Source organism: Ictalurus punctatus, chromosome 18 (assembly GCF_001660625.3).
Source record: "Ictalurus punctatus breed USDA103 chromosome 18, Coco_2.0, whole genome shotgun sequence".
NCBI classification, from domain to species: domain Eukaryota; kingdom Metazoa; phylum Chordata; class Actinopteri; order Siluriformes; family Ictaluridae; genus Ictalurus; species Ictalurus punctatus.
Genome location: NC_030433.2, coordinates 14,511,838 through 14,535,828, shown reverse-complemented (window position 1 = coordinate 14,535,828; position 23,991 = coordinate 14,511,838). Strand labels below are relative to the sequence as shown.

The following is a 23,991-nucleotide window of genomic DNA, read 5'->3' as shown; positions in this document are numbered from 1 at the left end:
AATATCCTGCAGCTCATCAAAAGATCGCTCCGTTTTTAAGGAGAGTACAGCATCTGGTCTATAGAAAGTGTGCTAAAACCTGCATGTGCTATTAATGCTCAGTTTAAGATTGGAGCCAGGAGATCATCCTCAGAGTTTAAAATACCATGCTGAAAAATGTACTAAAAACACCAGTTCAGTCTGATCGGATAAATTTTTTTTAAAAAAATGTTTCCAGAACTTACCAATGTGCAGTGATGTTTGAAGAAAAGCTAAGCTATTCAGGCTTTTTGTCCTGAGGTATACCCTGGACCCTTTATTCTCAACAACTTCAGGATTGTCAATCATATTCACAGCCCCTTCTATCATTAAATCCTTTTAGCATTATTGCTACGTTCTAAATAATTCAGACACTGGAAATACAGCTAATCTTTTAGGCAACACTTGAGCCTTTTGTACACCTATAAATTGTATCAAACTCATTCTCCATTTTAATATTGTGTGAATCTGTCATATATGTTGTTTATCAGTCAACTTTTATCAATGACCACCCTCCACTCCATCTATCAAAGAATAGTGTCCACATCGCTGTCCTGATATTATTACTGTCTGTGGCACTGATATGAGTGTATCAAGTAGAACAGCTTTGCTGAGATCTTAAAAGCAGCTCAGTGTCCGTGACATAGGCCAGAAAGAAAAACAACAACATTCTGTGCTGAGAATGGTCCACCTCACAAATAAAATCTCACCAGTAGTAGTCTTATGGTGGTCCCTTTTCAACGTGGGAGGGGGTGACCATGGATTGACACACAGATAACCTATGGGTATATATCTCAGTGGACGAGCATTTGACTGCTGCCCCCTGCAGCCCTAATCTAAATGGTTAAGCAGAAGAGATTTTAAGTCCCAGCACTTCCAACCTTCTGCTGTTTAGACTTCTAATAGGGGTTTATCGCAGTGGTATTCTTAGACCCTTACCTATTTAACTAGTCTGAGGATTGTAGAAGACTACAAACACACTTTTGAAAATGTTACTATAGCCTTTCACTCAACTTACTGAAGGCCATTGCATTACCATAAGGAAAATAACACAACTGACTACTCAGAGCCACTAGGTGGAGGAAACTCTAAAGGGGTCTTAACTGAAACTGCAATTTGACAGCACAAAAGATGTGCATTGGATGTGGTAGGGAATCCATACATTCACAGACCCCAATCACCAACTTCAAGAGCTGCTAGGGCATCACTCCCCAATGAACTGAATATTTTTATGTCTGCTTTGAGCTTGCTAACAAAGACCCCCACCGTGAGCCCCCGCAGCATCACAAGAGATTATGCCTGTGGTTTCTGTGAACGACATGAGGATGACTTTCATCAGAATCAACATATGGGCCAGATAGAATTTCAGGAGATGTATTGAAAACATTTAGTGACCAACTAGCAGATGTTTTCACACACATTTTTAATTTGTCTCTAAGCAGTTCAATAGTACCTAGCTGTTAAAAAAAAACCCCACCACTATTATCCATAAGCTGAAAAAATAATAAAGTCAGCTGTCTAAATTACTACTGCCCAGTAGCTCTGACTCACATAGCAATGAAATGCTGTGAGAGACTGGTGCTGAGGCACATTGAAAACTATATCCCAGAGACTCTTGACCCACTGCAGTTTGTGGACTATAGCTCAGTGTTTAACACAGTCATTCCAACCAAACTGATACACAAGCTACTGGATTTAGTACTCAGTCCCACCCTATGTAACTGGATGTACGTGCGGATAGGCATGAACACGTCCTCCTCTGCGACGCTCAACATGGGCACCCTGCAGGGCAGAGCCCCTTCTTGTACTCCTTGTTCACTTGTTCCTTGTTGTTTTGCTAGATACAGCTCGGCCAGCATAATATAATTTGCTGATGAGACCACCACAGAAAGGCTGATTACAAACAAGGATAATGCAGCATACAGGGAGGAGGTGACACTCCTGGCAGAGTGGTGCCAGGACAACAACCTCTCTCTCAATGTCAGCAAGACTAAGGAGCTAATATTTGACTAGAGGAAACAGGAGGCAGCACACACACACATGCACACCTATCTACACTGGGGAGATGCTGTGGAGAGGGTCAGTAGCTTTAAATTTCTTGGGATCACCCTCACCTCTACTCTGAAGTGGACAGAGCACACAAAACGGCAATAAAAAGGCCCACCAGCACCTACGCTTTCTGAGGTGCCTGATAAAAGACCGGTTGTCTACTGCAATCTTGAACAGTTTCTACATATGTGCTGTAGAATCCATCCTCACCAAGGGCGATCATATCCTGGTACGACAGCTACCCGGCACGGGAAGAGAGTTCTCTGAAGGGGGTGGTGAAGACAGCAGAAAAAAAAATCACAGGCACAAACTTCTTAACCGTATAAGACATTTACATTTATGGCATTTGGCAGACACCCTTATCTAGAGAAACTTACACTAGTGCTTTGAGGTCTCTATAAATAAATGCATTCTGATACTGGTTCACTAGGTCACAGACTAAGAATACCATCAGTCTGAAAACTCTGTTGTGGAGGTAATATAGAAAGAAAAGCACACAGACAGCACATTTTTAAGTGCTAATTTAAGTACTTTAGGAAGAGGTAGATCTTTAGACGACGTTTGAAGACTGCCAGTGGCACAGCTGTTCACACATCTTGGGGAAGTTCATTCCACCACCTAGGTGTCAGAACAGAGAACAGTCTTGATGCATGCCTTACTTGTACCCCGAGAGATGGTGGGACCAACTGAGCAGTGCTAGAAGATCAGAGGAAGCATGGTGCAATGCGGGTGTGATAAGTGCTTTGAGGTAAGTATGTGCTGGTCCATTTTTGGCTTTGAGAGCAAGCTTCAGTGTTTTAAATCTTTCATTTTAAATGAGTTGCAGTAGTCCAGTCTTGAACTGACAAGGGACTAAACAAGCACCTGAGTAGCCTGTGTGGATAGAAATGGACATGTCGTTCTGATGCTGTAAAGCAGAAATCGACATGAGTGTGTCAGATTAGCAACGTGAGACGTAAAAGGACAGTTGATTGTCCATGGATACCACAAGGTTGTGTGCAGTAACCGAAGGTGAGATCAGAGAGTTGTCCAGGCAGCTCACAAGATCCTGACATAGGGATGAATCACCTGGGATGAACAGCAGTTCAGTTTTGCTGAGATGAGCTGCCATCCATGATGAAATGTCTGGCAGACATGCTGAGATCTGAACAAAAACATGAGTGTCTGAGGGAGGGGAGGAGAATCTCATAAACATAGCAGTGGTATGAAAACCCATGTGAGGATATGACCTTATCAAGAGATCAAGTATAGATGGAGAACAAAAGAGGAACCAGTACTGAGCCTTGTGGGACACCAAGCTGTGTCAGAAAGGTGGGTCACATCATGAAAGATTATAGCCATCCTGCACATTCAATTTTCTCCTTTCTGCCCTCAGGTAAAAGACTCAGATCCATCAGCACATGCACCTCAAGACTCAGGGACAGCTTCTACCCCAATGCATTAAGACTTTTCAAATGTCTCACATATAAAACAAATAAGACCCGCTGACACTTCACTGACAATGCCAGGACATTCTGCAAGGTCACTTTCACAATTATTATTGCTTTAGTTATATTTTTATATCTATGTGTACATATATATCCTCTACAGACCACATTTCAACAACTGTAGGGTCCAGTAAGTTCATTCTGTACAACGTCAAGAAGATCAGACCGTATCTCACTGAACAGGATACAGAACTACTAATCCAGGCTCTTGTTATCTCAAACCTGGACTATTACAATGCACTTCTCCCAGGCCTCCCAGTCAGCTCCATTAAATCCTTTTAGATTATTCAGAATGCCACAGCTTGCCTTGTTTTCAACCAGCCCAAAAGAACCCATGTCAACATCCATGTCACAACCCATGCCCTCTTCATCTCCCTCCATTGGCTTCCTGTAGCTGCTCGCAACAAATTTAAGGCCTTGATGTTCACATACATGACCTTGTCTGGAACAGCACCCCGCCTACCTCAACACTCTCCTTGAGGTTTATGTTCCTTCATGCAAACTGCGATCAGTTAACGCCCGACACCTGGTAGTGCCTACTCAGCGAGGCATGAGGTCCCTTTCTTCAAGCTGACTGTCCCTCAGTGGTGGAATGAACTTCCAACCTCAATCTGGACAGCAGAATCTGTCACTGTCTTCAGAAATGTCTAAAGACCCCCCTCTTCCGTAAACACTGAACTAACCCCTAACTTGCGCACTTTGCTTTTCTATAACCCAAATTAAAATCTTGTATGGTAGCACTACTTGTTCTCTGTTAAATCGCTTTGCTTGTATTTCCTCATTTGTAAGTCACTCTGGAAAAAAGCATCTGCTAAATGAATAAATATATATTTGGATTTTTTATACTTGTGGATTAACACCTCTTTTTATAGTCATATTTAATTTTTATATAATTTTTGTAAATAAAAATGGTATCGTTATTGTATGTTTATTGTCTGTATGTTTATTGTCCGGTCTTGGCTGCGGAGAAGCATCCAAGTATGAATACGTCTGGGTAAGTTTGCATTTTCATGAGACAGGAAAACAGCCCATAGACTGTATTTGAATAAGGCCCAGAAATATGAGTTGGACATGACTTGACTTTGGCCATGTCAATCCCTTTCCATACAGTCATGAGTGAAGAAAAGTATTTTGTCTTTCTGTACACACATAGGTGAAGCTGGTAGTTTTGCTGCTTCAGAGCTCTAAGGTCCCTGGGTCAGCCCTGAGCTTGAGTTACTGTCATGTATGAAGAAAATATTTTGTATTAGTGTACACAAGTGTACATGTACGCATAATGACAATAAACACCACATTCCCTCTTCAAAAATGGTGTCTTCCAATTACAGGACACTTCTATACTCGGACTTCATATCCCATAATCCTCTTTTCAATGACGCGTCAGGATATCGGAAGAGGCTTCGTGTTGTTTCTAGAAGGGATCTGGGAGCTGTGAAGAGTTTCTCTTAGGTATGTAGTAATATTTTGGTTTGCCTTGTTTATATATGTTCAAGCATTTTCAGATATTATTGTTAATTGTGCATACATCAGAGTCGCCTTTTAGCAGTAAAAAAGTTCAACATGCCAGCTGACGCTAGCGCAAACGCAATGCTAAGCTAACAAGGTGGCTGTGTATCTGTAACATATAATTGTTAGATGCATTTTAGTATGTTTTCACTCCTTTACTCCAAGTTGAGTTTATACTTAACATTATATGCTTATCTAGTTGCATTTGGGGTTAAATATAATGCGTGTTTTTATGTCAGTATTTCTGTAAACTCTACTTAGCTGTCTAATTAGTTACAGTCTGAATATTAAGTAAAAAACAAAACGAACAACAAAAAAAAGCCTGGTTTCTGGATTATTATATGTATAAGAGCATGAATTCGTGTAATTTAGTTACATTATTAACATTCAATAATTAAATTAAGCATTCATGTCTGGACTTCCTGCTGTCTCAAGGATGACAGACTGACCCTTATACTGTATGCATTCTGCACTCATTGGCCATTTTATTTTAGATATATATACAAGGCCAAAAATATGTATTTACCTGTCCATAACATCTATATGAGCTTGTTTATGGTAAATAAATGGTAAATGGTCTGTACTTATAGCACTTTTATCCAAAACGCTTTACACTGTGTCTCATTCACCCATTCACACACACACACCAATGGTAGCAGAGCTGCCATGCAAGGTGCTAACTTGCCATCGGGAGCAACTTGGGGTTCAGTGTCTTGCCCAAGGACACTTCGGTATGTGGAGTCACGTGGGCCAGGAATTGTACCGCAAACGTTACGATTAGTGGACAAGCCGCTCTACATATCCACCATCTGAGCCACAGCCGCCCGTTTACGTCCCATTCCAACACCATGGGAATTACAATGGACTTGGCCCCCATTTGTGTCTTTCCACCGCACGGTTCGACTCGACTCGACTCTTTTCGCTTTTGGGGGGCTTTCCACTGTGGATAGTACCTGGTACTTTATTTAGTGCCACCTCGGTTGAAGTTCCGAGCGAGACGAGCCGATACTAAATGTGAGCCGTGCACTGAGGGAGCAGGGATTCTCCTTAACGAGTGGTTCTGTATTGTGCCTAAATAAATGTCATTTACTACATACTTTGTGTATGGTAATATTCTTTTAATTGAAAATTATGTATCATTTATCTCATTACATATAAAATTACAACAAATGTTTCTGTCTTAGATTTTTATATCCTGCTTGTTACCGATTTCCAAACAGGCGTTTATTAAAGTCACTCCTGTCATGGCTGAATCTAACTTAGTCATATCAAGCACTAAGTAGGGTCTAGTACATGTTCAGTAAACAGGAAAGGTGTTGGGAATACGGTCTGACCATGTATTTGTACAGGGCTCCGATAATACAACGTTACTCCTCCGTGAAGCCGAGTGGAAGATGGCACCCACGTTGAGGCAGCATTAAACTGCAGTGGAAAAGCAAACTCAGAAAAGTAAAGCGAGTTGAACTGAGCCGTACCGTGCAGTGGAAAAGTGGCTTAATGATGTCAGGCACTGATGTTGGATGAAGAGGCCTGGCTCACAATCGATGTTCCAGTTAAGTTGAAAGCTGTTCAGTGGGGTTAAGGTCAGGGCTCTGTGCAGGCCACTGCAGTTCCTCCACAGCAAACTCATCAAATCATGTCTTTAGGGACCTTGTTTATTGGAACAGGAAATAGCCTTCGCCAAACTGTTGCCACAAAGTTGGAAGCATATGATTGTCTAAAATATTTCTATGCTCTAGCATAGAAATCCAATCAAGCATGTTTGATCACTCCAGAGACTCCAGAGTCCAGTGGCAGTGTGCTTTACACCACTCCAGATAATGATTGGCATTGCGTATAGTGATCTCAGGCTTGTGTGCAGCACAGTTCTTTTGCTGATGTTGCATCAAGAGGCAGTTTGGAAGTCTGTAATGAGTGATAAAACAGAGGATGGGCGATTATTGCACGCTACATGCATGAGCCCTCTGCATGATCTGGTCTGCAAGTTTGTGTGGTCTCCCAATTCGTGGCCTATATGCTGTTGCTCCTAGATGTTTCCATGTCACAATTTAAAAGCATTTACAGTTGCCCATACACACATACAGAGTAGTTGCACTTCAGGTACTGACTGAGACTTTTGGTTTTTTAAAATTTGCTATGCACAATTTGTCCTAGTTTCTGGCTGTTTTACGCAAAAATGGATTACGTGCCACGTTGGCAGTCACGGACCCTGTGGGGTATTAGGAAGAGTTTTTGGCGGTCAGGTGTTGCATGGAGAACGGATGCAATTACATGTGTTTGATGTGTGTGGCGTTAGAATCATGCCATTAGGAATTTAAATTGCAAAAATATGCACTTGAATTTTATTATTTTGGATTTGTAATAATAGTATCTGAAATTTAATTTGTACTGAAATGAAATTTCATTGCAAACGAACAATATAAAATTTGAAACAGATGCATCATGTGAAAATGTATCCAATCTCAATCATGATTTTCAGAATATTTGCCATATTAATTTTGACTTTCCAAGTAACAGACTGTACTAATAGTTTTGAAATCTGTGCAGATTGACAGTGTTTTCTTTTTAAAATTGTCCAGAAAGAATTGAGCAACTGATGGAGGGTGAGTCTGAGACATTGGCTGCCATGGCCGATTCCTTGAAGGTCTCAGACACAGGAGGACATCCAGATGGCCAGAGTACTAGAACGCAGGAAGAGGACTGTTTTTATGACTGTGAGGAGACCTTTCAAGCAGAGAGAACGTCACTGGCAGTAAATCAAACAGAGATGACACGCAGTGAAGAGACCAAGAACGAATTACAGACAGAATCCATTCGAAATCCTGACACAGGTGAAGAATCTGCACAGGCTTCTAATCCTTTTGAAGGAAATGCTGCTACAAGGGGACATGAGCCGCTGGAGAAAGATACAGTGCTGGGAGAAGGAGCGTATGAAAGGATTGGGGAGGAAGATGAAAGGTGGACGGACACAGACTCAGAATTCAAGGAGGAGGCAACAAAGCCCAGTGAGTATGATGACGAGTATTTACGAGAAGCAGAGAAAAACCTGACAGAAGAAGAGAAGGAGGTGAGCATCACTTTGTTTACATTGAATGCATTTATATTGACATGAATAACTATTCATTATTGGAGTGGTCTTAAAACAGAATGCCGTGAGATTTTATATTGGCTTAAAGCTGCGTTCGGGTTTTAATAATCCCATCTGGACATGATGGGAATGATATTGGAGATAATACTCTATCAGATAGAGGGAAAAAAGCTTGTGTCCATATTTAAATCAAAACAGAGTCCACTTGAACAATAAGTGTGATATTTATAAATAACTTAAAAACTTAAAAGTTTACCTGCAATGCGACATGAGAACAGCTGCCAGTAACCGCAAGGCTGTTGTTCTTTCAATGACCTGACAAGGAATATGTAACTTTTTTAAAAATAATTCTAATAAAACATTATTTTGTATAGCACCTTTAAAGGAGCTTCTCAAAGTGCTTTACATAGTAGAAATACTTCAAAGAATAAAACAAACAACAAATCAATGATGAATACCACATTCAACAATAAGCCAACAACAACAAAAAAAACCATTTTCAAATGACTGTGCTTCACGAATTTCAGCCGGAAGTAGGTTCCACATCTTAGGTGCATATATAGAAAGCCCTATCACACATGGAACATAAACATGTTTGATGGACAACTAAACATTAAATATTATATTATTATTCATTAAAAGTATATTCAAATATTAAAAATTATCTTGGTGGCTTTGATCATGGCGTAAGTGTTGGTGCCAGATGGCCTTTGAATCTATTGGGTTTTTGTAAGCCCAGCGGTGTATAGAGTTTACACAGAGTGGTGCAAAAAACAAAAAGCATTCAGTGAGGTGCAATTCTGTGGGTAGAATCTCCTTGTTGATGATAGATGTCAGTGGAGAATGGCCAGACTAGTGTGAGCTGACAGGAAAGATATGATAAGTCAAATAACCACTGTGTACAACTGGTGAGCAGAAAAGCATCTCGACATGTACAGAAAGAAGACCAGGTGATGTTTTTTCCAGTTTTCAACTGACCATTTTTGGTGAGTCTGTGCCCACTGTAGCCTCAGATTGCTGTTCTTGCTGACAGGAGTGGAACACGATGTGGTCTGAGGTCTGCAGTTGTAGTCCATCCACCTCAAAGTTTGACATTTTGTTCTTTCTAAGATGCGAGTTATCATTTGAGTTACCGTAGCCTCCCTGTCAGCTCGACCCAGGTTGGCCATTCTCCTCTGGCTGGAAATCAGTGAAACGCAGCATGCACCAAGAGTCTTTGCCAATTTATTGCCAAAATGTTTTTATTTTGTAATGCGTGTTTGAGTGCACTAATTATTGTAAATGCCACCCATAATGTTTTTTTTTCTTGCTTGCTGTTCCTGTTACAGAGCAGAAAAGTAGAGAGTATGGCACTGAAAGAAAAGGGCAATGCACAGTTCAAGAACCGGGGTGAGTGGTTTCTGTTCTAAATTTCTCACCATGTGCCGCAGCAACAAGTCATTTTTCTTCTGTGTACACCTAAAACATAATTTCTGTACAGCCCAATAGTAAAGATTCAATTAACTAAACTCTGTGTAAAGATAGAAAGGTAAATTCTAATTCTGTTCTGTATCTGCATTCACAGAGTATGTAGAGGCTCAGAAATTGTACACTGATGCACTGGCAGTCTGTCCTGTGTGTTACAGCAAAGAGAGGTCCATCCTCTTCTCTAACCGAGCAGCAGCACGCATGCACCTGGTACATGTTTACACCTCCTACTAGCTTTTTTTTTTTTAACATAGTAAACTTGTGAATACGTGAACCTGATGAAAGCCACTGAAATCTTATTTACTCTTGAGTCAGCATTACTCTCGAGTGAACATTTTTAGCATGGAATGATATAATAAATCAGCTTTTGTTAATGTTTTGAAGTCTCATATAAAAAGAAGAACTCTGATTAGAGTGAATTGAGAGTTAAATTGGTGAAATTAAATGCATGCACGTTTAACATTACTCTCAATTTGTGCTTTCTCCATTAGGAAGAGAAAACAGATGCCATCAGTGACTGCACAAAAGGTATAACTTTTTTATATATATATATATATATATATATATAAAACACAGTATCTCACAAAAGTGAGTACACCCCTCACATTTTAATAAATATTTGATTATATCTTTTAATGTGACGACACTTTGCTTCAATGTAAAGTAGTGAGTGTACAGCTTGTGTACCAGTGTAAATTTGCTGTCCCCTCAAAATAACTCAACACACAGCCATTAATGTCTAAACCACTGTGAACAAAAGTGAGTACACCCCTAAGTGAAAATGTCCAAATTGGGCCCAAAGTGTCAATATTTTGTGTGGCCACCATTATTTTCCAGCACTGCCTTAACCCTCTTGGGCATGGAGTTCACCAGAGCTTCACAGGTTGCCACTGGAGTCCTTTTCCACTCCTCCATGATGACATCACGGAGCTGGTGGATGTTAGAGACCTTGTGCTCCTCCACCTTCCGTTTGAGGATGCCCCACAGATGCTCAATAGGGTTTAGGTCTGGAGACATGCTTGGCCAGTCCATCACCTTCGGTCTCAGCTTCTTTAGAAAGGCAGTGGTTGTCTTGGAGGTGTGTTTGGGGTCGTTATCATGCTGGAATACTGCATACTGATCACGCTCTGCTTCAGTATGTCACAGTACATGTTGGCATTCATGGTTCCCTCAACGAACTGTAGTTCCCCAGTCCCAGCAGCACTCATGCAGCCCCAGACCATGACACTCCCACCACCATGCTTGACTGTAGGCAAGACACACTTGTCTTTGTATTCCTCACCTGGTTGCCGCCACACACGCTTGACACCATCTGAACCAAATAAGTTTATCTTGGTCTCATCAGACCACAGACCAGTAATCCATGTCCTTAGTCTGCTTGTCTTCAGAAAACTGTTTGCGGGCTTTCTTGTGCATCCTCTTTAGAAGAGGCTTCCTTCTGGGACGACAGTCATGCAGACCAATTTGATGCAGTGTGCGGCATATGGTCTGAGCACTGACAGGCTGACCCCCCACCCCTTCAACCTCTGCAGCAATGCTGGCAGCACTCATACATCTATTTCCCAAAGACAACCTCTTGAGATGACGTTGAGCACACGCACTCAACTTCTTTGGTTGACCATGGCGAGGCGTGTTCTGAGTGGAACCTGTCCTGTTAAATCGCTGTATGGTCTTGGCCACCGTGCTGCAGCTCAGTGTCAGGGTCTTGGCAATCTTTTATAGTTTAGGCCATCTTGATGTAGAGCAACAATTCTTTTTTTCAGATCCTCAGAGAGTTCTTTGCCATGAGGTGCCATGTTTAACTTCCAGTGACCAGTATGAGGGAGTGTGAGAGCGATGACACCAAATTTAACACACCTGCTCCCTATTCACACCTGAGACCTTGTAACACTAACAAGTCATATGACACCATGGAGGGAAAATGGCTAATTGAGCCCAATTTGGATATTTTCACTTAGGGGTGTACTCACTTTTGTTGCCAGCGGTTTAGACATTAATAGCTGTGTGTTGAGTTATTTTGAGGGGACAGCAAATTTACACTGTTACACAAGCTGTACACTCACTACTTTACATTGTAGCAAAGTGTCATTTCTTCAGTGTTGTCACATGAAAAGATATAATCAAATATTTACAAAAATGTGAGGGGTGTACTCACTTTTGTGAGATACTGTGGGTGTGTATGTAATGTGTTATATATATGTGTGTGTGTGTGTGTGTGTATATATATATATATATATATATATATATATATATATATATATATATATATATATATATATATATATGTGTGTATGTATATATGTATGTGTGTGTGTGTGTGCTATATATCATTTATATTGTGATAAATTGTACACTTTTCTGGCATATAGCTGGTTTCAATAGTAATTAATAACAGTTACAAACTGTTGAAAACAAATTCATAGCAGCTGATTAGATGTTAAAATTTTGTATTGGTTCAGATGTTTTTTGGTTTTTTTTTGCTTTCCCTTCTTTTCAGTTTATAGGTACAACTGTCAATTTTCTTAACTTCCTACCTGTTCAAATAACCTTGAAGTTGATTGGTTGAACTGATTTCCAGGCTGGAATGCTTATTTATGTTTGGACATGGCTCCTGTTAGTCATATTATAAACACTCAATTCTACAGGCCACCTAAAAGATGTTTCGAATGTTGAATCCACCTTCTTAACTGTTAGAGGGCTAATCTTACTTCATGTACCTTTCAACCATTTATTTTGGTAGACGTTACATAAACTTACTGGACACAGTATTTTACAGTAGTTGTTTTTTTGTTTTTTTTGTTTTTTTTGTTTTTTTCCAAATGCTAACATGACTATTTGACCATCAGATTATTAGATTATTATCACAATATGTCTTCATGCATCATTTGATTTTTGTCATATTGCCCACCACTAATTCAGATTTTTTCTTATTGTACTGATCTCCTTCTCTGGCCAATTTAATTTCCTGTATTGAAGAGTACAGATTGTACATAAACATTATGTAGAACGTATAAAGTACATATTCTATATAAATATTGAGACATTTGCTAATAGAGAGTCTGCTACTTGTTTCATCAGTTAATATCGGACTTTCCAGTGACATTATTTATTGCAGCAACATACTGATGATCGATGGATAAAGTGCTTTCAGGCATTTTAATTTAAGAGGTGCATTAATATCTAATTCTGTAATGAGGTGAGATATCTAATTCTGTCTAATATCTAATTCCGTAACGAGTTGAGAAATGATCAGTTAAGTTATTGAATATTTGCCAAATTACTGCAAAGTATGTCTAATGGGGAAGGTTGTCAGGAGAAGGCGCTAGCTGGAAATAACCTCAAATGTTCTCCAGATAGCTGAGTTAGCACTGTCATAGAGAAGTAGAGGAAGAACCCATGTCATGGCTCAGGAAACTTGAAGCTGCTGGCACAAAATGCAATTTACATCACACCTCTGAAACTATAGTGTTCTCAATTCTTCTTCCTTATCTCTATTCTCCAGCTATAGAGCTGAACCCAGATTATGTGCGTGCCATTCTACGAAGAGCAGAGCTATATGAGCAGACAGAGAAGCTTGATGAAGCTCTGGAGGACTACAAGGCTGTGCTGGAAAAAGACCCAGGCATCCCGGCAGCAAGAGAAGCCTGCTGTGTAAGTTTCTTTATGTATTTAGAAAATGAACATGGCAGTTAAATGAAAACAAAATTGATTTTTGATTACAATGAGTTTTTTTAATAAGTATGTCCGGGTCTGCAATGAACTGCATGTACAGCTCTACTCATTAGATAATCTCTAACAATTTGTAGGAATCTATTACTTTAATAATCAATCATAATAATAATGAATGACTGTATGGTGTGATGCAGCCTGCTGTAAATCAAAGTTCCTGTTACCACCGTGAAGTTGATTATTTTTCTATAACAGCGTGTCCCAAAGAATTTTTTCCCCAGTAATACCACAACAATTTTCCAACAATTGCAATTTTCCATTTATTAAAGAGTGACGCATCATACTTTTATCTGGGTGCCAGGACTAATACCTTGAGAGATGGTGGGTTCAGTTCAGATGTTGCAGGGAGCGTGGTGCAGAGTGAGGTGTGAAGTGCCTTCAGGTAGCTGGTCCGCTTTCGGCTTTGTAGGCGAGCATCAGGGATTTGAATCTGATGTAGGCCGCTAAAGGAATCCAGCAGAGGAAACACCGAAATGGGCTTGTGTGGGAAGACTGAAAACAAGTCACTGAATTCTGGATCAGTTGCAAGGGTCTGGGGGAAAAAGAGTGAGTTGCGGTCTCAAAATAATAAGGGGCTGAACACGCACCTGAGTGTCCTTCTTATGTTGTAAGAGAAACCTGTATGACCGCGTCAGCTTAGTACAGAGCCACTAAAGTGACCTTTGCACAAAAAGCCCCTTATCATGCATACTAAAAAAATCTCCTGAAAACAGAAAATTGTCTCATGCACATGAAAAAAACAACAACAAAAAACAGAGAACGTAAGTGGAGGGCATTACTCAGTGTCCCTTTCTTTCAGAAAAAAATCATGCAGAAAGAATATTCTGAGAAAACAGATGGACAGAACATCTTTTTTCCCCCCCTGTAATGTTCTGTTTTGTTCTGTAGTATTGTGTGCTCACCACTTAATATTATGGTGCTCACTTGCTTAATACTTTTAATTTCTTGTTTTCTTTAAGAAAAAAAGAAAGAAATTTTGTGAAAAAAATAAATTTTCACATTCGCACAAGATTTAAATAAGATTTTGTTTGTTTATTTATTCATTTAATGCAAAGGTGCCTTTAGGGGTTCTGTAGGTTGGTAGTGTGAGAGAAGAAGGACAGTTGGTTGTCCAGAACTACCCCAAGGTTGCGTTGCCAGATGGTGTGAGATCCGAGAATTGTCGAGGGAGATCACAATGTCTTGACACGAGGATGCATCTGGGATTTAGTTTCAGCTGATGAGCTGCCATACGTGACGAGCTGTCCGTCGGACATGTTGGGATCCATGCGGAAACAGTGATGGAGGAAAGGAGAAGATATCAGTCTGATGCTCAATATGAATAGATATTGCTCATTGAAATTAAAATACATTATTCAAAAAAGATTTTCTGGTGACCACAAAGGAAGCTAAACAAGCTTCGAAACATCAAATTAATACACTTTCAAATAGTGTTTAAGTAGTTAAGGTTGTGGCATCAAAATGATGTATTGGAAGTGATGAGAATCTGCAGGGCCTCATAATTACACTGAACCTCATATTAAGGAAATATGTAATTATACTTGAATTCTTATGACTCTTGAAGCTTTTTGTATTTCTGCATTGATTTTATTTCAAGTTTTACTGCTCTATGCTTTTACAATGTATTATTATTATTATTAATAATAATAATTTCATGCAACATGGTAAGCAATTAGCTTATAATTGAAAACTAAGTATATGCTCTTTTCTTAATTTAATTATTTGGAAAATCCTCATTTGTAGGTTTGAATTAATAATTCATATTCTGATGTTTCTGACTTACTAAATATTTTAAGTGCTTGAAATTTAAAATAATTTCCTCCTATCCTTATGTAAGCCTAAATAAAACTTGTGCCAGTTATGACCCAACAACTCTGAAGTTGAATTAATATTTCAGGATTTTCAGGGAGACTGACTTAATAATGCTACTTTAAATTTTCATTAGGCCAGTTTCAAACTGCAGCTTTTAAACAATAAGAACATATGGCGAATTGAGGTGCAATACAGTTTGCAAGCCACACACACACCCTTTCCTGAATCATGCACAGCGCACAGAATGAAATCTAAGCTTCTAAGATTCATCGCTGACATCTAGACAAGCACTGAATTGTTTGGCACACTGTTTAGCATTTTATCTTGCATTTTTCGTCCAGTTTCTTCATACTTTAAGAGATGTGACAGAAATTAGATCAGGAATATAAAGCTATTGTTATATATCATACTTAATCATGCATTATATTTACACTGTTTACTGGGTCATGTAATTTGACCTATTTTTTAAATTTTATTATTATCCTCTCCTGCAGAGATTACCACGACAGATCGAGGAACGAAATGAGAAACTGAAAGAAGAGATGCTGGGTAAGATATCTCTCTCTCTCTCTCTCTCTCTCTCTCTCTATATATATATATATATATATATATATATATATATATATATATATATATATATATATATATATACACATATATACACATATATACATACACACACACACGTAGTGTGTGTATATATTTGTATGTGTTCACATACACACACACACACAAAACACAGTTGTATCAAAAAATTTTAATATCGTGGAAAAGTAAAATTTTTTCTGTAATTTAATTCAAAAAGTGGAACTTTCATATATTCTGAACTCATTACACAAACTGAAATATTTCAAGCCACTTTTTGTTTTAATGTTTATGATTACGGCTTTTAGCTCATGGAAAACAAAAATCCAGTATCTCAAAATATTAGAATAAAGTATTAATACAGAAATGTTGATCTTCTGAAAAGTATGTTAATTTATGCACTCAGTACTTGGTCAGGGCTCCTCTTGCATGAATTACTGCATCAATGCGGCGTGGCATGGAGGCAATCAGCCTGTGGCACTGCTGAGGTGTTCTGGAAGCCCAGGTTGCTATTATAAAATTAGAATATTGAATGTCTTCACAATAGAGAAGGCTCATGCATTTTCTGAGTGTTTTTGTCTGTTGCGGGGAAGAAAAGGAGGGTCTTGGTTTGTTGTTTGGCTTGTTATTTTCTTTCAGCTCAGTTCATCTAATCTAATCTGTGAGCTCATGACTAGGCTAAAGGCTAACAGAATGACAGCAGAGGGACCAAATGTGCTCGATGTTCCCAGAACAAAACACTCTGAGTAGACTGCAGTACAGAACATTTTGATTTTAAAAATAGGGGGATTACTGAAGCAGCTCACAGTTTCAGTATGATCATTTTTAATCCTTGAGATCATTCTTTTTGAAGAGTCTGTCATGAATACACTGCAGATTAAATATGATTCACATTGTTAATGTTTTCTGTTGAAATATACAAAGACTATATACAGTATATTTGTTTTATTTACCCTTATGATTACATGCTGAATGTTACATGTACAATTTAAATTGACAATTTTTTGATGCATGTGAGTACAATAATACAATATTCCAGATGATTTAGGGTGCTTTCATACATGGTGAGTACTTTGTGCAGACATGAAAAACAAACTTGCGTGATGCGCACACTGTAACCATAGCAATTCTCGCTTGTATCAGCTAATTAAAATGTCTAGCTTGCTATCTAGATTAGATTAATTATTATCAGTACTAAAGATTAAATAAAGTTTGGTTTAACTCTGGTGATAGATATTTAAAATACGGTAGATTTAAAGTCCAAAAATCACACGAAGAGGAGCCACATCATGTATCAGTATTTTTTAGACAGATATCGCTGTTGAGGGGGCTCCTAAGTCATTTGCCATATTGTTCAGAGATTGCAAGTCATCACAACGTGCATTCAGCGAAAGCCCTCTTCGATTCACGTGCATCAAACATGAGTTTCGCTAAAAGGTCTCTTCCACCAACAAACATCACGGTGAAAGACTGTATAAAACAATTTCGTTCAGTTGCAATTTAGCCAATTCAAGTAATTTTCTCCCAAAAAAAAAAAGCACAAAAAAAAAGTCTCAAATTTTTTAAAGCTCCGCAGCAAAATTAAGCATTTTTGGCTGCATCAAATCACAAAAAACTCTGCAAAGTCCTGTATGGACTGATGCAGAACAGGACAAATTTCCTCTTAGTGTGTTATGCAGCATGAGTAGAAGTTAAAAAAAAAATTCAGATGCAGTTGGGTGGTTTCACATGTCTCTAAAGAAGCACGTTAGCCTTCACTCTCCTGGGTTGGAAGCTGTTGTTTAGTGGCTTTTTGTTGTCATTTCAACCATACACCGTGTTCCCAATTATTATGCAAGTGACACATCTGTAGGATTTCAGTAAAATAAACATTTAGGTTTTAGTTTTTCAAAGAAAGTGTTTGTATTATTTCTCATATCTTTTTAGATAACTGCTATCAATCTCAGACAGGTTTGTTCATTAGTTTGTTAAATGGAAACCTTAAAGAGGTTTTTCCACACTATTAAGCAAGTCACAGTTCTCATGCAATATGGAGAGAAATAAAGATCTTTCTGAAGATGAAAAGCATGAAATAATGCAGTGTCTTGCATGAAAACAGCTGATCTTTTACGAAAATTGAATAGAGATCTTCAAACTGTCAAAAGGTTTGTCGAAAGTTTCTGCCAGGTAAATGATTGGTATTAAAAGGGCAGCTATTAAAAAAAAAAAAAAAAAAGACACTGGTGGGCAGCAAACAGGTATTTGAAGCTGCTGCTGTTTCTGTAGTCCCAAGAGCCTCTCGATGCAGAATCCTCCAGAGGCTGGCCATTCCTAACCAAAGCTCACGAAGAGAAACGTTTGCAGTGGGCTCGGATATACACGAAGACTAATTTTCATACAGTTTTATTCATCAGTGAATGCCTTGTTCCACTGAATGGTCCAGCTGGATGGAGTTCTTGACGGTTGGTGAATGTTTGTTCCCTGTTCCAACAAATCTGCGACGTCAGCAAGGCGGTGGTAGAGTGATGTTTTGGGCTGGAATAATGGGAAGTGAGATGGTAGTTCCTTTTAGAGTCCTTGAGGGTGTCAAAATGACCTCCACAAGATGTGGATTTCCTGGCCGACCATATTCTTCCATGGTATAAAAAGAAGAATCGTGCCCTCACATCCCATGCTGCAAAAAACACACCATTGACTCCTTGGTTACTCTGGGCATAAAAGGAGAAAAAGATGGTTCGACCACCATCATCCCCTGACCTCAATCCTATAGAGCACTTGTGCTCATTTCTCAAAAGGAAGATTTATGATGGTGGGCAGCAGTATACCTCGAAAGAGCAGCTATGGGAAGCAGTATTGGCTTCCTCAAATGAAATTCAGGCAGAAACTTTACATGGACTTACATGTTCAATGGATGAGAGAGTTGTTAGTCATCTCAAAGAAGGAACACAAAAAATTGTTTTTTGTTTTTTTTAATAATCTGTCCATGCAGCACATATGACAGATTTCTGTTTTGAATTAATTATAAACCATTGAATGTTTTCAAACTGCATTCTTTTCTGCATTCAATTATTTTGTCATCTTTTTCAAAACATCAATTATCAGTTCTTTCACTTGTCATAATATTCACATTGTGTTATAATTGTCGAGGATTAGAAAAAAATCCTTAATCATACTCACTGTTTAGGAAAAACAAACAAATATAGCATATGCATAATGATTTGGAACATGTTGTATACAGCTGGTACAGTACACAGTGAAACGAAACAATGTTCCTCCAGAACCATGTAGCTACATAAAACAACACACTAACCACATGCGATGACACAGAACTAATTAAAGACCTACACAGTGCACTTGCGAACATGTGCAAACAAAACAAGACCGTACAGTAACTACTAAAACAGGACTATGTAGTGACTGAAGCGCTGACCAGTACACAGTTCTAGTGTAGAAGTTTTCGATATAACCGGTAGTGCAAAAAGATGTAATAGCAAACGAATAATATAATTTAAAAAAAGAAAATGCTATGGTAAATGGCACACTTATATAACGCTTTTATCCAAAGCGCTTTACACTGTGTCTCATTCACCGATTCATACACACAGACACACCAATGGTAGCAGAGCTGCCATGCAAGGTGCTAGCTTGCCATCAAGAGCAACTTGGGGTTCAGTGTCTTGAACAAGGACACTTTGGCATGTGGAGTCATGCAGGCCGGGAACCGAACTGCCAACCGTACCATTAGTGGACAACCCGCTCCACCACCTGAACCACAGCCGCTCATTATATTATTACATTACGTTATATTATTCGTTATATTATATGAATATAAACATAACATGCATAACATGATTAAAGCCGATTTTTTTTGGCCATGATTTGGTCGTCTGAGACAAATTTTGAGAATCCTAAGAGATTCTTATAATCCTAGGCCAAAATCTGTAGTCTTTGATTGCTAGTTTGACGTTCCCCGACAGCCGATTAATGAAAACAGTTGCTCTCATTGGTTCCTCTGTAGAACGTGGTGTGGATGAGGGGTGGGAGATGTACTTTGTCTTCACAGAACGTAGAGACTCTGCTCGGCTTTCTTGGTTATGGAGCTGGTGTTGAGGGACCAGTTGTGGTTCTCCGCCATGTGAACACTAAGGAATTTGGTGCTCTTGACGATCTCCATGGAGGAGCCGTTGATGTTCAGTGGAAAGTGGTCGCTCCGTGCTCTCCTAAAGTCAACAACCATTTCTTTTGTTTTGTCCATGTTCAGAGGCAGGTTGTTGGCTCTGCACCAGTCCGTTAGCTGCCGCACCTCCTCTCTGTATGCTGACTCGTCGTTCTTGCTGATGAGACTCACCACGGTCGTGTCATCAGTGAACTTGATGTGATTCGGGCTGTGCGTTGCTGCACAGTCGTGAGTCAGCAGAGTGAACGGCAGTGGATTGTGAACAGCGGCAGTCCATTGGAGTGTGCGTTCTGCGTTCTGTTGTATGAGAAGGAAGGGAGAATGGGCTGGTGGATGGGAATCGGCAGGTGACCAAATTAAGGAGACAAAATTTAGGGTGGGGGATTGGATTTTTTGAATTACCCAAGTTGTTTCATCATTCACTCAATAACACAGCTGGTTTTTCACTGGCATGCTTGTCCTTCGTTTTTATGTTTCTCCCTTGCCCCTCACTGTGTGACCTGATTTAGTCAGACTTGTATCACTGTGCTTTTCTGATGAGTCATTCTTTTCTCAACTTTGAACGCACTTTTTAAAAGTGGCTGCATTCCGCCCACCTTGCTACCACTTCACGTAACATAAAATGTAAAATGTGTGCTGGAGGCTGAGAGAAAAATCCACCTTTACACAGCATTGAACTGGAGATAATAGTCCAGGCAGGTTTTAAAATGTGAGTTCAGTATATTTTTAAAGTCACTGCTTCAAAATAGAGGGAGGATGGAACAAAAGCCAAGTTCTTGTCAGCTGTGCTGAGTTTCACAGCCAGGTTCTGCTACTGTTAGAACAATTCAACTGTTGTCTATAGCAACTGTGCTTTAAAAAGCCATAATATTTGACATTTACCTTTGGGCTTTTTCTGTTGAACACTGATGCCAGATTACAATCTGCAGCCATTTGCACCAGCTGAACACAAATCAGGGTGGAAAGTCGGTCTTAGATTAAAACTAATGATGTGTAGAACTGACTGTTAGGAAAAGTCAATGTTTAAAATATTTTTTGATGTGCTTAATGAGTTGGTTCTAATTTGGTGGCTGGTGCTGTATATTTGTTATTCCAGTGAGAAGTCTGTGTGTCATGCTTGCGTCACAGGAGGACATTGATAGCATGGTTACAATGCCGTTTTATAGGAGAAACGTTTTAACGCTAAAAACAAAAGATCAAGAGCTTCTTTTCTCACTCAATATTTTCTAGCAACATTAAACATCATATTAATGAGAAGCAGTTCAACATAGAAATAGTGGAGACTGCAAACTGTGGACTCAAAGTTCCAGGATGCAATTCAGTTATACGGCACAGTTACGTAATGGCAGAGACTCGGGTCAGCAAGTTCGTGATCTATGAGATGATGAGTAGCATGGCATTGATGGCAATCTTGTGTCAGTAGTGCAATGCATAAAATCATGCAGATGCAGGCCAACCACTTTGGGTAATGTTCACATCAACCATCAAAATGGAGAAAAATGTAATAGCAGTGCTTTTGACCATGGCTTGACTGTTGGTGCCAGACGGGCTGGTTTGAGCATTTCTATAATTGTTGATCTCTTGGGATTTTCACACACAGCAATCTCTAGAGTCTACAAACGTCGTCACAAACTGGTTTATTGAACATGACCAGTGTTCTTCAGTCGCTTTCTGAATCCAACAGAAGATCTTTGGTATGTGGTAGAACAGAAGATTCGCAAGCATGAAAGCGCACCTGAAACATCTGCAGGAATTGCATGATTCAGTCATATCGACATGGAGCAGAAACTCAAAGGGATGATCCAAAATCTTGTGGAATCCATGCCGCGAAGAATTGAGGTTGTTTTCAAAGCAAACGGAGGCCTTATCCTGCATTAGCATAGTGTTACTAATAAACTGCTCTGTGAGTGTACATCTTGGATGGCATTGAAAATCATACTGGATTAATGTGCAAGTCATTCAGGGTGGAGTTTTCCTTTAAAGCTGTGTCACGGCGCAACATAGTGGCCATTTACATTCAACTGAGTCTACAGTAGAGTTTACTTCCCTCTGGTGCAATCGGCCACTGATCCAAATTGTACATTAAAAGGTGTGCTGCCGCATTGAGTGATTCCATAATTTTTTCCTCTACTTGATGTGGGAAAAAAATGCCATTAATTAAAATAAATGCAATTAATTTCATGTCATTTGTTTGAAGTATGTTTCACGAAGCCAGAATGTTCAGCTATTAAACAAAAATTTTGTGTCAGATCTGTGATTTGTTTATTTACTACGAAGTTAAAAAAAAAAAAAAGTCTGGGTGAGCATCCTCTAAGTGTGGTGATTCCATCATTTTTTCCAGGAGCTGTACATTCGCTTTGCAATGACTTTATCTAGGTTAACTTTGGCCTGTGTCTTGGTGTTGTGAGCCGGTTGGTGGGTTAAAGAATGGAGGAGGATGTTATTATTATTATTATTATTATTATTATTATTATTATTATTATTATTATTATTAAGTAGCCACATCCACGCTAGGGTTTTTGTGGTAAAATTCTTCTTCTTTTTTTTCTGTCTCTCTGTGCCTTCAAGGATTTCCTTGTTAGCAATGTGAGTGAGCGAGCAAACAGTGGCCTGTGCCTGCTTAAATATTCCATATTGATCATACTGCAGTCACAGCTTCACAGATATAAACAAACAGAGACAAATGTGAAATCCTCTTTTATTGATATTAAATCCTGTTTTATTTCTTTTTCTTTTTTCCTACAAAGGTAAACTCAAGGATTTGGGCAACATGATTTTGCGTCCCTTTGGCCTGTCCACTGCCAACTTCCAGGTCAAACAGGATGACAACTCAGGATCCTACTCTGTTAACTTTGTTCAGAATCCCAACAACAACAGATAGCAGCATGGACTCCCTTCTACAGCACAGCAGGAGCTACCAGACTAATGCAACGGCGCACCATCAACATGTTTGTCAGTGTATTGTGGTGTATCCCTAGAATTCTGCTTAAATTATAAGTAAAAATGAATCTGGCCGATCACTGCTTGGTCACTGGTTGTCTTTATTGGTGGTGTTATTACATTTACAAAGCTTAGAGTTCCTACCAATTTGACTTTCCTTTTGACTGAGTATAATAAAGAAACCACAGCCTGTAAATCCCATAACCATGAAAGAATATAGACTAGTTTAAGTAGGACATTGCATGAAAATTACTACAATGCTAAATATTATTACTAATTTAATTTCTGGAATGTAATAGTAGGTATCTCCAAATTAAAAAAAATAAATCCAGTCGAGGGCAAATGTTTGTATCCCCTATTGTTTTCTTGGCAAGTCCACTTGAAGGACAGGCCACTGCAAATCAATAAACAGTTCTCCTGACTTACTATTTAATCCTCTTGATTTCTATCCTGAGGAGAGTGGTCTCTTCCAGGATGACTCCACATCCATCCACAGGGCACGAGGGCTCACAGAATGGCTTGACAAAGATAAGAAAGATCAGATGATTTGATCTTCTCAGTCACAAGATCACAACCCATCTGAACTCCTATGTGGGATTTTGGAGTGACGTGTTAGACTGAACTCTCCGCCGCCATCTTTAAAAAACATCCGAGGCAGTATTTTTTGGAAGAATGGCGTTCATCGTTCTAGAGATGTGTAGAATCTGTACCAAGGAGCATTCTGGTGGCTTGTGGTAGCCTGACACCTTTTGAGATGTTTCTCCACTTACCACAGTTGTAAAGAGTGGTTATTTGAGTTACTGAAGCCTTCCTGTTTGACTATTTTCTTTTGACCGCTCTCATCAACAAAGCATTTTTGCCCCCAGAACTGCTGCTCACTGGATGCCTTTTGTTTTCTACACAACTCTGTGTAAATGCTACATAGTGTTTATGTGCGAAAATCCTAGATCAGCAGTGTCTGAAATATTCATCCAAGCCTGTCAGGCACCAAAAACCATGCCAATGTCAAATTTATTAAGTCAAGATTTTTGACCAGTACCACATGGTTGGCTGTTTGGATAATTGCATGCACTGGCAGGAGTACCTGCGTTCCTAATAAAGTGATTGGTAGTGTACATTATTTAAATATCTTGTTACTTGATTATGATGATGAA

At 39.2% G+C, this 23,991-nt stretch overlaps 1 protein-coding gene across 4 annotated transcripts; it reads left to right on the top strand.

The window, feature by feature from the left end:
- Nucleotides 1-4,886: 4,886 nt before the first annotated feature.
- Nucleotides 4,887-23,270, top strand: ttc1 (tetratricopeptide repeat domain 1). 4 transcript variants are annotated; one of them, XM_017492907.3, is made up of 8 exons: nt 4,887-5,003; nt 7,640-8,127; nt 9,477-9,537; nt 9,713-9,825; nt 10,107-10,143; nt 13,118-13,266; nt 15,651-15,705; nt 22,645-23,270. In XM_017492907.3, the coding sequence occupies exons 2-8, from the start codon at nt 7,657-7,659 to the stop codon at nt 22,776-22,778; spliced, it is 1,020 nt and encodes a 339-aa protein (XP_017348396.1). In that variant the 5' UTR covers nt 4,887-5,003; nt 7,640-7,656; the 3' UTR covers nt 22,779-23,270. The 4 variants fall into 4 exon arrangements, with proteins under 4 accessions (XP_017348396.1, XP_017348397.1, XP_047017582.1 ...); XM_017492908.3 differs by having other exon boundaries at nt 4,931-5,003; nt 7,644-8,127; XM_047161626.2 differs by lacking the exon at nt 4,887-5,003 and adding an exon at nt 6,458-6,612.
- Nucleotides 23,271-23,991: the final 721 nt, after the last annotated feature.

Coding starts and splice junctions, on each gene's coding strand:
- ttc1 (XM_017492906.3), top strand. CDS start 6,581: ATGAAGAGGCCTGGCTCACAATCGATGTTCCA. Junction 6,613..7,643: donor GGCTCACAATCGATGTTCCA/GTTAAGTTGAAA, acceptor TTGTCCAGAAAG/AATTGAGCAACTGATGGAGG. Junction 9,826..10,106: donor CAGCAGCACGCATGCACCTG/GTACATGTTTAC, acceptor TTTCTCCATTAG/GAAGAGAAAACAGATGCCAT.